Source organism: Apis florea, unplaced genomic scaffold, assembly GCF_048593485.1.
Source record: "Apis florea isolate Af1SG1 unplaced genomic scaffold, ASM4859348v1 contig_2495_pilon, whole genome shotgun sequence".
Classification (NCBI taxonomy): Eukaryota; Metazoa; Arthropoda; class Insecta; order Hymenoptera; family Apidae; genus Apis; species Apis florea.
Window position 1 is genome coordinate 5,144,144 of NW_028256595.1, and position 12,461 is coordinate 5,156,604.

At 42.3% G+C, this 12,461-nt stretch overlaps 1 protein-coding gene across 3 annotated transcripts in view; it reads right to left on the minus strand.

Annotated features, from left to right (window-relative positions):
- The window catches only part of LOC100864062 (uncharacterized), a 38,303-nt gene that overhangs the window by 19,056 nt on the left and 6,786 nt on the right, over nt 1–12,461 (minus strand). For 2 of the 3 annotated variants that reach the window (XM_086906975.1, XM_012483410.3), the window contains exon 2: nt 9,797–9,992. In XM_086906975.1, coding sequence (XP_086763101.1) covers nt 9,797–9,938 — 142 coding nt within the window. In that variant the 5' untranslated portion in view covers nt 9,939–9,992. Of the gene's footprint in view, nt 1–9,796; nt 10,967–12,461 lie in introns of those variants that run through there. The other variant, XR_015291732.1, reaches the window with a different exon arrangement.

Sequence of the window (12,461 nt, forward strand, 5' to 3'; positions counted from 1 at the left end):
TTATTACATCATTGTGAAATATCTAGAATAAGATTTTTATTCAAAAGCCTGTTTACAGACACGAAGCGTATTAAACTTTCAAACGCTTGATGACATTTCAAATCGAAAAAGAAAAAAAGCTCAATTTGATCGATCAATTTTCAACATCTAACAGCGACTTATGAAAAAAAAAAAAAAAGTTCCCTTTCTTCATCGATACGTCGACGAGCTATGAATCCTCGCTTGCAACGCGGCCGTGGGCTGACAGAAACATTTAAACGCGCGGGTTTTTCGATGGAAGCGTGGCGCGGATAAATCGAAGCCATGCGTGACAAAATAACAATTCCTCCGCGCCTCCGGCCGCCATTGTCTCGGGGTCCCGTTTGCGCGTGCGCGCCCGTGCTGCTCGCGCAGTTGCATCCTTGACATTTCGAGTAAACGTCCGCGCTTGCGCCGGCGCGCGCGCAGCCGCACTCTCGGCCCACACTCTCGCGAGCCGCTCTTTCACTTGTGCAAGAACCGAGCATCGAGCCAACACAACGCATCGTCGCCTACTCGCTCGATCGCGAAATCTCCACGCTTTTCACTTCGCTTGCAAAACAGTCTTGTCCGGCCCGCACTACGCTTTCTACGCTTCTCCATTTTCCTCCGTAAAATGTCACTATATTATATTACACCAGATGGAAACACTTTTCCAAAACAACCGATTTATGCAACGATCCCCAGGTAATTGCCAATCCCACCCGCTTATTACCGCAGATTCGCAATTTACGATCGAACGCTTAGCCAGCCTAATTCTGACTTACGCTCCGGGAAACCTCGATTCGATATGCACGCGATCCTAAATCCCAATAAGTGCTTTTCGCGGATTTTATGACACGCAGGGACAACGATACGTTCCAAAATTTCTATTCGAATCGACACGACGCTACGAAATAATTCTACGCGATTCTAAGTAAAAGGGGAGAAGGAGGGAGGCCGGTCGCGCGCGGGTCCCGTTCGGGGCAAAAAGTGCAGCGCGCACGTGGCCAACACCCGCGCGCACGTTGCGATCTCTTTGGATCCTCTCGGGTGCACGCGCGCGGTTTCGTGGGATCGGGGCGGGGAGGAACCGACGAAAAGGAATCGAGGCGAAAGGCCTCGACGCGCACGGAGGAGGGACGAGTATATAAAGAGCGAGAAGAAGGTCGGAACGAAGGGCGGGGAAATGGCGGGCGACGAGGGGGAACGTTTAGACGGAGTGAAAAAAAACGAGGTCCACGGGAGGAATGCGTTGCGAGGAGAGAGAGAGGGGCGGAGATAATCTGCGGGGGGGAGGGAAGGGAACTCGAGGAAGGAAAAACAGGAAGGAGAAGAGAAAAAGGAGGAGGGGAAAAAACGTGGAACAAGGGGAAATTTCGAGTGTGGAGACAATGTGTACGCGTTATGTCAAAGGGAAGGGAAAAGGGCGAGAGGAGTGGGAGCGGATCTGAGCTGTGGCAGCATATGCGAGCACGTGACTCACATGGAGCGCCCTTTGTACGCGTAAGTGCAACGCAACTTGTTACAGTATGCACATACGTGTAATCCCAGTGGCGCTCGCGCGATCACTCGGACGGCTGTGTGCGCGCGTAGGTGCGAGCGGGTTGCTGTGCGCGTGACACGGAGAATACGTGAGCCGTGGTGAACGCTCAACTGCACAAAGAACCCCTCTCAAGGCCGCTGCAGCCGCGACACACACCGGAAAAATAGCACGGGCGCGCGCGCGCGCGCGTAGAAATACCCGCGGTGGTGGTTTTCTTCTCGTGCCACGGTTTTTTTTTTATTTTTGTTCCTATTTTTCTTGAGATTTTTCCAAGACAACGAGACAAGGAATGATGAAGGAACACTGTGCCGTCGTAACAATCGATTGTTACAAGTTCAATCCAATCAGTCTGAAGTGCGAATTAATCTTTACGCGAATTTGGAAGTTGGGTTTCCCGAGTTAAGAGTCATTGCGCTGCATTTGTTCGGTCGCTTTGTAATTATAAGGCGCAGCTGGGAAAACATTGCGAGTTTGTTTTTGTTGATCTTGTAATTTTCACTGGGCTTAGTGGATATGTTTTCGATATTTTATCGGAAACGTAATTATTATCGGGTGTTAAAAGATTGATCGTATTTTCCTTTTTTTTTTTTAAATTGGTTCGATAATTTTAGCGTATCTTGAAAACAGTCTTACAAATGTTAGAATTAGATCGTTATTTGATCATCGTAACATTTTTATCTTGGATTATTAATATTATATCGATTAACAATATATATATGTTACAAAAATGATATAATAAAATCAACAAAAGTACAAGACATATATATATATATATATCGATTAGATATCTGCATTTATTGAGTTTTGCGATTTAAAATGAGTCATCGCGCAATGAAATTCAGTCTTATCAAACTTACACATATATAAATTCCCCGTCCCGTAATAGAAAATATCGCTCGTTCAGCCTACTCAAGAGAGAACCAAAGTCGTAAATAGGCGATGATTTCTCCAGGATATGGACAATCCGTTCGGGCAATGTTGTTCGAATCGGTGAACGTTTCTCACAAAAACGACGAATTCTGCGTTTTACTTGAAACCAATGACACAACGACTTCGGAACGCTTCGTGGAAATCTTATAAACCTGCTGATGATAATCCGATATAAATGCTCCCCACTGCGCGAATTCGATTCACGACCTGCTCCATCCCTTCTCCCCGCTCTCCATTTCAGAATCGAACTCGATGTTTCCACGTTTCGAGTAATTCTCGATCCACGAGGCGAGAAGGCAATCGATTCACGACGTGCTCCATTCTTTTCTTTTTTTTTTTTTTTTTTTCCCTATGAACGATCCGTCGATCCCTGTTCCGAGTAATTCTCGATCCTCGGGAGGACAATCGATTCACGGCGTGCTCCGTTTTTTCCTGTCGAGGATCGAACGATCTTTCCATGTTTCGATTAATTCTCGATCCACGAAGCGAGATCTCGCGCAAGGATCGTTTCCAAGCGGTTTGCTTGGAAACAAGAGATACGTTATCGCGATACGGGCAACGAAGAGAAAATGAAAATGAGGGAACAAGATTGCACACCACGGCGCGGCTGGCCATCGATTTCTGATTACCCAATAAATTCTGTCCACCGGTTTCACGGAGCTCGATCGAATTCTGCGGTGCAGAAGTCGTGGAGAACTGAGGAAACGTTCCCGTGGCTCGCTCGACCGATCGATTACGCTCTTATTGACTACGTGACTCGCGATTTCGTTGTCGGCGGAATTAATCGTGCCTCGTAGTAGTTGATTGGTTGCCATGCTTCCCTGCGAGGAGGTGAACTGAAAATTTTTCCGTGTAAATTGGAAATAGACGATCGTAGAAAGGATTGGAAAAATCATGAAACAAAGCCACATTTCAAAAACAATTCTCTGTATTATGAACTATTATTCATCTTCTTATTTCTTCCCAACAAATCTATTCCTACAAACTATATTCTCGAAAAAGATCCTCGACGGTTCTATTTCCATCAAACTGTATCGTTAAATTGCGAGTTTTGCCACCGATTATTCGACGATTATATTAATCGTCGAAACGAATCAAAACTTCTCTTTCCACTGCATCGTGGTTAATAATCGAGAATCACAGTGAAGAAGTCCTCCAGGCGGAAGTCGATTTCACTATAAGCGGATGGAGCTCGAGATTCCACAAACGATCTTAAACTTTCGCGTGCGATAAAATAAATTCTCCAATAGAGAGAATGCTCTATCCCTGTATTGCAATTTTTCAAATCATCGCCCACCGCCTCGTTTAATCCGCACGAATATTCGAACCGGTGTCCTCTCCAACCGAAGTCAGTATTATCGATAAATTTTACAGCGAACAGTTGCGATTTCCATTCGAAGAAACAAAGAACTGGTTTCGCGAGCATTGCTCGTCCGCACGGAACGATATATATTTGCAGTGTGATTTGGTTGTTTTCACTAGTAGTTTTTGTTTTTCTCCTCCTCTCTCGAGTTGTTAAAACACAATGCGCACAGGTAAATATTGCCTAATGAATATTCATGCGCCTTGAATAGTAGAAACTTAACCTTCGTAATATCGAGTGGGATACAGGTATTTTCGTTATAATTTCGAAAATAAATTTTTATTTTATCGTTTCAGTTAATAAATTCAAATTGTTGCCTCGGAATACAAAGGGATGATAACTGCTTTTCTTTCAAGAAATAAAGAATACAGAACATCTTAGAAACTTCTTAATCTTCTCAAATGATGCCGTGCATTTATTCTTTTATCTAATCTTAGCAATATAATTATAAGAAAAATAATGTTGGAATTAACAATCGTTGTTATTTGTCCACCCGATATTTAACTAGTTAGATTTCGATGTTACGAGGGTTGAGCAAATTTTTCAAAAGAGGAACAATGAAAAACTGATTTAAAAAACAATTGCAAGTATCTCTCGTTTAGAGGCGGACGCAATCAGGGTGCAAAAGGCAGCGGCCGATCTTCACGCACGATAAAATCACGATGACGAGCCGCGATAAACGAGGCCGCGCCGCGAAGGGTGATCGAAGGAAAAGGGTTGGCGGGCAGATAAAATCAGCCGAATTTCATGTACGGTTGGAGACGCGTGCTCGAGCCGCCTACGAAGAATACGCTCAGGGGAGCGTAAAAATGTATAACACCGGAGAGGTGGGAAGCACGAGTGCGCTTAGCACGAGTTTCGTCTCTCGATGAATATTAATGATTCCACGGGGTTGGGTTGCGCGCGTTTCGAAATCCGTGAAAAGCACGCGGCAAAAGGCATAATTAGAGTTTTAATTAAAAACGACGAGGCGACGCCGTGGATAAGAGTCGACCTGGCGAAAGGCAAGTTAATTAACCGATTTGTTAAGTCGAAAACAATCCGTGAAAACCATCGTCGTTTCGACGTTTGTTCCCGTGAAATTGTGTTGTAATGATATTTGCCTCGATCTGAGGTAGAAGATACGAAGAGAACCTTGATTTAAATATTATCGTAGAAAATTTTGGTTTAAAAATTAAAATGTTAGTTTAGTCGAATTTTTGCGAATGGAAATTCGTAATATTTCGTAATAAAATAATTTTGGAAATGATCATCGTGCGATTTAAATTCTTTTTGCGCGTTAATGAACATATTTCCATCGAGAATCACGTTAGAAACTTAGTTACACTTAGACACAGCGTTAATTTGATTCATCAAAGAAAGGAAATCTCTCTCGAGTAATATCTGCTTCAATCTCGTCGATCGATTGGTTGATACCGAAGATAAAAAAAAAAAAAAAAACAGAAGCGAGTAAGAAAATCCAATAAGCCTGGTTCTGACGGATAAGGAAGATACGGCATTGTTTCGTTGACGTGAAGATAAAGCGGGGACTCGCTTAACCAATGACGATAACGAGTCAACGAGGCAACCACGAGAAAGGAAGAAAAAAAAAAAGAAGATTGCGATAGGATGAATATTTTAAAAGATCGGCCAATAACACCTGGCTCAGTGGATGAATGGAAGGAAACGGGCATCGAGGATCGGCAATGACGAATTCCTTTCAATATTTCATCAGTTCTATAGACTACGGTCGGTGCTCTCATTCCTTATGTTCCGGATCGATCGTCTTCGGGACTTCCGCTGGGAAATTCATGATTAAGCGAATTCAGAGTGGAACGATCGCACTGGGATTACGATCACATTCGATTCTCGCAACTTTATCCACCAATGCTTAATCGAATATCCCCTTTTGAAAGAAATCAAAATTTATACCGTAAAATCCGCGATCGAAACATTTATTAATATCTGAATCGAATAACTAAAAACTAAACCAATTTCCTTTGGAAGAAATTCAGAAAGAAGGGTATTATGTTATTTTATACAAAAAGAAAAAATTGTACTACAAAATCTATACCACGATGATCGAAACGTACATCGGAATATTTAAATGAAAGGAAAAAGAGAGAAGAAAGTCTAAGTTGCAACGCTTCCCCTTCCGGAACTGATCGCGAGGTTTACTCCGAAATTCAGTGCACCGATACCAGCCGAGGCTTTACGACAATGTAACATAATACGAAGTTCAGTGTCGAAGGGCTATCGTTTTACGAACCGACACCCGATCTTTCTCTTACCGAGAAATTAAACGCCTCCGATTAGAGAGGCGATCGCGAGGACGAGTTCGATTCGGTTCTTATCGGTTCGTGTCATGGGAAACGGGGGCGTCTCGATTCGCACGAAAACACTGCAAACGGTTATTATCCGTGCGCGTTAACGGGAAGAGGAAGGAGGAGCGTGGAGGTGGAGAGAGAGAGAGAGAGAGACGAGAGTGAAAACAGATAGGCGGAAGAAAAATGAGGCCCCCCGGATGATCGGGTAACGCGCGTAATCATTATTACCGTGGTCGCGTTTACGCGAGCACGATGACGAGGTGGAAGTTTTCTGCAAATGTCACGGGAGAAGAGTCGGGAACGGGGCTGGCCACAGCTGTTTCTATAAATAACCAACCCCGACTCCGATGCAACGCCGCCAGATTCTGCATCTTCTCTCGAAACCGCGCCGGCAAACTATGGTTATTGACCCTCAAACACACACGCCACCGCCTATTTTCGTTTCGTGAAAATAATGAAGAAGCCGCGTAATTCATTACCTCGTAATAAGAATCCCTTCCTATCCGTTTTTCTTTTTTTTCTCCTGGAGCAAGCGAGATTTATCGAGTCGAGCAAGGGTGGTGAGATTCGTGAGCGATTGTATTCGAGGGAACGATACGTTTACAGGGACGGAGAAATTTTGCAGAAAAGTTGCATCATTCGAGAAACAAAAGTGATACGGTCCGGCGACGACCGGATGCAATTTGCGGTTTGTTTCGGGACACTTTCATACGATGGTCGGCGAGATCAAAGGCTCGTTAAGAACGTATTGCCGTGAAACTGAGGCAAAATGAATTCAGAATGCTATCCGACCGCGTTTCCTCCCGCGTTTAATCGCGCGAGCGAGGGTGCACTGACCTTCGATCGGAACCGTTTTATAGATGGTAGTAATATGAAATTACGGTTGGTTCCCACTGTGACTCGAGCGAATAATTTAAAGCTGAGGTCTGCCTTCGGCTAATTGGCAGTTTAACCTCACTTTCCTGTCCTCGAATGAAACCTGCTCGAGAGGAACAAAGATTCAGGGAGAAACGGAAACGTTAGAATCGATAGAAAAGGAAAAGGCAAATTTGGTAAAATAATCTGTTCGATACAAGAAGCGATGATCTTGAACGTTCAACAAATCTGAACCAGATATCTGCCAGATACGATAAGAGAAAGAAAGAGAGAGAAAAAAAAACAGATAAAATTTATCATCCAGATCATTCTATTGTCGATCGAACGAGCAACAAGATCCAGGAACCTTTTCAAAATCGGCCATACACACAATGTACTATTTCAAAGCGTGCGAGATATGATATCGGAGGTGCTCGTCCTGCAATCGTTGTGGTACGGGCTCACGTTCGATACCACAATCTCTGGTGGACGATCGACATCCGAGATTCGGGGAACGAGCCGTTGCATCGCGTTTTATGGCGCGTTTTACTCCGGTGTTGTGCCTGACCATCGGTCTTCTCTCCTCCCATCGTCCCTCCGCTCTGCCTCTCCTACTCTCCTGTCGATCCGACCGGCCGCGCCGTCTCTTTTCGCCGTAAAGGAGGCTCGAGCAGCGGTGCAGGGTCATGGCCGGACATCGTCTGCCATACTCTCGCCTCTACACCCACGCTACATCTGTTATACTCGCCCCCTTTCGCTCGCTGCACCCTCGTAAACCCGCGTTTCATTATGCGCCGAATATAAGTTACCGCAATTTACGCCTCTGGCTCGCTCCTCTCGCTCTTGTTCCTTTCTCCCTCCTTCTTCCTGTCTTTCGTTTTCTCTACGTGCAAGAATCTTTTCCTGTCGTGTCGTGTACCCGAGTTGAATTTCTCCGATTATTGGTTGGAGAAGAACCAAGGAGAAGAGAAGGAAGAATCGATGGATAAGGTTGAAAGTAAACGCTAAAAGAGATAGAAGTATAAGATACTTAGGATGAGAGTTAGAATTGCGATAAAAATTGTTTAAATTTATAACAAATTATACGAAGTTATTGTATTTTTTAGTTAGCTTGCATCTAATCTTATTTTGGATAACGTTATTATATTCGTTAGTTGTCGTTAGTTTCAAACAAAGTTACGTTAATATTTATAACACTTGTCGATAATGTTAGCGAAAAAAACGAATGCAAATTTGTCAGCGAATACAAATTGTTAAGAATTCTCGGAAAAGGCGTCAGAACGCGTCCGAGGATCAAGGACCTCGGGAAGGAGGACATTGAAACCGAAATCGAATTAATCACGCGAGAGAAACGGCTAAATGTAAATCACGCGATGACACGAACGTTTCGCAATCTGTATGGTTCTTTTTTCGTTTCGCGAAATCACGAGAGGTGTCGAGATATCTCGCAACCATCTCGCGATGGACCGAGATTTTTCGACGCTGAATCACGGGATGTGAACGACCGCTGTCAAATGTATCAGAATTTTCGACAAATGGTGCAACAACAGTCGACGCGAGTCAACGACCTGGACGAAACGACGATCTCTCGCGACACGTTCGTGTGCGTTGCGAATCCGAACAAACACAAACGAATACAAAGTGAACTTGTCCAAATTATACGCCTTAATTTTGCCAAATTTGTTTCGCTTTCTATTCATTTATTTTTTTTTCTAATCTACTTCCCATAATTGACCGATTTGACCGATTAAAAGAACTTTACGATTTGCGATTTTTTCAGAAATTCGATAAAAATTGTAATTTCGTAAGTAATCTTTTGAAAAGGAAACAGGATGCAGAGCCGCGTTGTTCCACTCGAAAGTGATCCGCGTTGTACCGCGCGACAACCACGTGTTGCATTTCTACTCGATACGCAACGTGCTGTCCTACTCTCGAGTGTGTGTACCCATGCTCCTTGTGTATGAGAAGTGGAAATTAATTGCGTCGCACGTATTACAAATTCAAACGCATTCACAATTTATTGAAAGTAACAATTTTAGATTTGTGTTTACAAAATGAGTATAACAAAAATAATGAACATGTTTGAATAAATAAACAAATAAATAAAGTAGATAATAAAACAAAAAGTAGATAAATAAATAAATACAAAATACAAAAAGAAAAAAGAAAAAAGTTTAAAAAAAAAAGTTGCAGTTTTATCACATCTGCTTCTAAAATAACTAAAATTGACTTATAAATTTTTCACATCAAAGTGCAGCTTCGATGTTGTAAATATGTTAAAACTAATATATTTGTAATGAGAATTATATTAAACATTTTATTTTTTTTTTCTTTTCTTGCTTAATATCTTTGAATGACTAAATTTTTTTTGTACATTTTGATATGTTTTTCGACTAGAACAACCAGCCCCCGTAGACGTAGTTAAAAACGTCTCGCGGACGGTGTCGTCAGTCTCATACAATTGCATCTAATCGGTTGCCCTTGTCTTCTAATGCATCTTCCTGAAAAGCCATCGGATAGTACCATAATAAGAACGTTATCTGTATCCAATGGATACATCGTAGTGATGAGACTGATGCCACATGAGAAAAGAAGAAAAAATGCCCGTAGCACGTGACAACGAGTTGCGTGACCATGTAGATTATAATGGTTGTTCCATTTTGTTCAAGAAGACTCAAAGGCTGTTGCCACGAACAAAACAACTTGTTCATCGCAATGAATCGCTCGTAAGATGTGTAAGGATGCGGACGAAAATCTCAAGATAGGTGAGAATGTGTCTTAAAAATTCGTTGAACTCACGATTTCGTGATGACGGATGCTGTGCTGTCCTGCTTCGAAGTACCTGTTGCAGAGCAGCGTATAGATCGAGCATCAATTGCTCCAGCTGCTGTGTTTGAGTTTCCGCTTCGTCGTCGGAAGGCAGAGCGAATGGAATCGCCATTTCTTGATGATTGGCAGATGCAACTCTTGAATTACTGCTCTCTTCTCGTCGACACTGTAATCGAACCAATGTCCGTCAATCAAACACTACCACTTTATCGATCTTTTCAATTATTTCTATTCTTCGCTTCTCTTCTGTTATTATCGCACGCACAGAATCGATTCGTGATTTGAAGATTTTAAGAGTCAAGGGATCGCGAGCACGTTAGCTCCCGATTCTACACAAAATGTATTTTCGTGGCGACACACGTGACTTTAGGTTTCGACGGCGCACGCTCAATGTTCGTCGCCACAAAGACTATTGTCGTCACCGATTGTCCGTAGAGAAAACGCACGTGGTCAATGTATAACACTACGCCAACAAAAGTTGACGAAAATTGTTACTCACGGATCAACGATGATCGATTAAAACGAACGAGCACACGATCGACGCGTATTTCTTAATTACGTCTTCTGAAACGCCTATAAGGTGGATCCTCGAATGGATCACTTTCCATGGGTGGAAAATTGTTCGTGGCCGAACTTAATCGATTATCGAACACCGTTAAACGGATGATCGAGATTCACTACAATTATCGAAGATCGTGATAGACGGCGGTGCGATCGCTCGTTCGACAGTTTCCACTGAAAAACACCGATGACAGTTCGAAAACGTCCCACGGGACGATGGCACAAAGTTCAATGTTCTCTGATCGAAAGATACACACGATGCACTCAAAGTTTATCGACAAAAACGTAAATTCGCTTTCCTCTTATACGAGCACAAACGGAATATCCGCGCGAGAGGGAAGAAAGCAGGGAAACGATCTGTTTTCTCTCCTTTCCCTTCGTCCTTTCGTTTCGTTCAATTCTCATGCACGTACAGAGTACAACACGTTGCGTCTCGCGACTGTCCTCTTTGGCGCGACTATCACACGTGTATATGTATCAAATGTGTAAGAGAGAAAGTAAAGCGACACGAGAACTCTCGACTGAGCTTAGGTAACGAGAAACACGTCTACACTCCTCGAGGTCTGGCTTGGTAATGATTCTGTGCTTTCGTTTCATCCACTCGGTCCGCACGTTCTGCCTTGCGGCGGCAACCGACTTCCCCCACCATAGTTGCCTCGCGCGGCCGGTTGCCCTACTGTGGTGGGGAAGCGATGCGCGCGCATCCGGACTCGAACGATGCGAGGAAAGGAAGAAAAGAACAGTCGCTAGTGGGGTCGAGTATGTGTGAGTTGTGCGAATGTGTGATCGTGTGCTTGCGCGTGGTTCGTAGCGTTGTAAATTTACCGGTTAGGGTCAAGTAGGGTAAAAAGATAGAAGGAAAATCAAAATCGAACGTGGTATCATATCCCGTGTTCCATGCGTCGACGATACACCGATTCGATACATCAATAAGAAGGGAAGCGATGCGGAAGAAGTTTTAGCGCGCGTCATTTTTCCAGGTTCGCCATGTTTTTTTTTAACCTTATCATCTTTCTTTTGTTCTCCTTATTACGTTCGCGTTTAAATCGCGTAAAGGAAAAGGAATCACTCTTTCAAGGATAAGAGATTTTCCTTTCGAGCATCCGATACGAAACGTTCGTGAAGGCATAGGCGAAGCAAAACGTGTAACATGTAGCAATGAGATCTCGACAGGAGAGAGAGTGAGAGGGAACTCACACAACGAACGACACGCTTGTATGTACTTCGGAACGGTTCGTAAAAGCGCGTATGACACGATGGAGCGACACCCGAGCGTAACTGCGTAGTTTCTGCGAGCAACTTCACGGGGGTAGTTGAAGGAGTTTTGTCAGTATTATATTTTCAGAAAGTGGAATTGTGACTTCGTAAAGTTATTAACGATCATTATTGAGTAACTCGAATGATATCTGCGTATCGTTTATCGAATTATTATACACTTTCGGCCGCCATTTTTGCAATGAAACAAAGCATGAAATAGATACATCGATATATCGATTCCGAATTACAAATAAATCAAATTTTGCGATATTTTTCGAAGATTCGATTCGAAATATTCGTAGGACCATGATACTTGAATAAGTACAATTTTTTATACGACCAATAAATGGGTAAACGGGAGGAGAAACAAGAATACAATGTGCTTTTACTATAAACGCTGATTCACAATGCATATGATACATCCAACATTACTAATTGTAGAATGAAACCATATAAATAAATAAATAATTACACTTTAGAGGATTAGAAAACAAAATTAAAAGACTAATAGAATCGAAAATTTACATAATAGAATATTTTATGTTATCAATTATATATATATTCGTATTCACTTTATTATTTTATTTTTATTATATTGAGAAATACAATTTCTATATAATATAAAACTATTAAATTATTTGTTTATATAATTAATTAATTAATTACTAACTTAAAATTAAAAAAAATTAAAAAAAAACTTAAAATAAAATGAAAGAAATTAAAATTATATTATCGAATATATTCACAAGCAGACAAAATCTATAACCAATTATCGCTATATATATACGTCGTCAAAACACTCGAGTTTGATCATTAC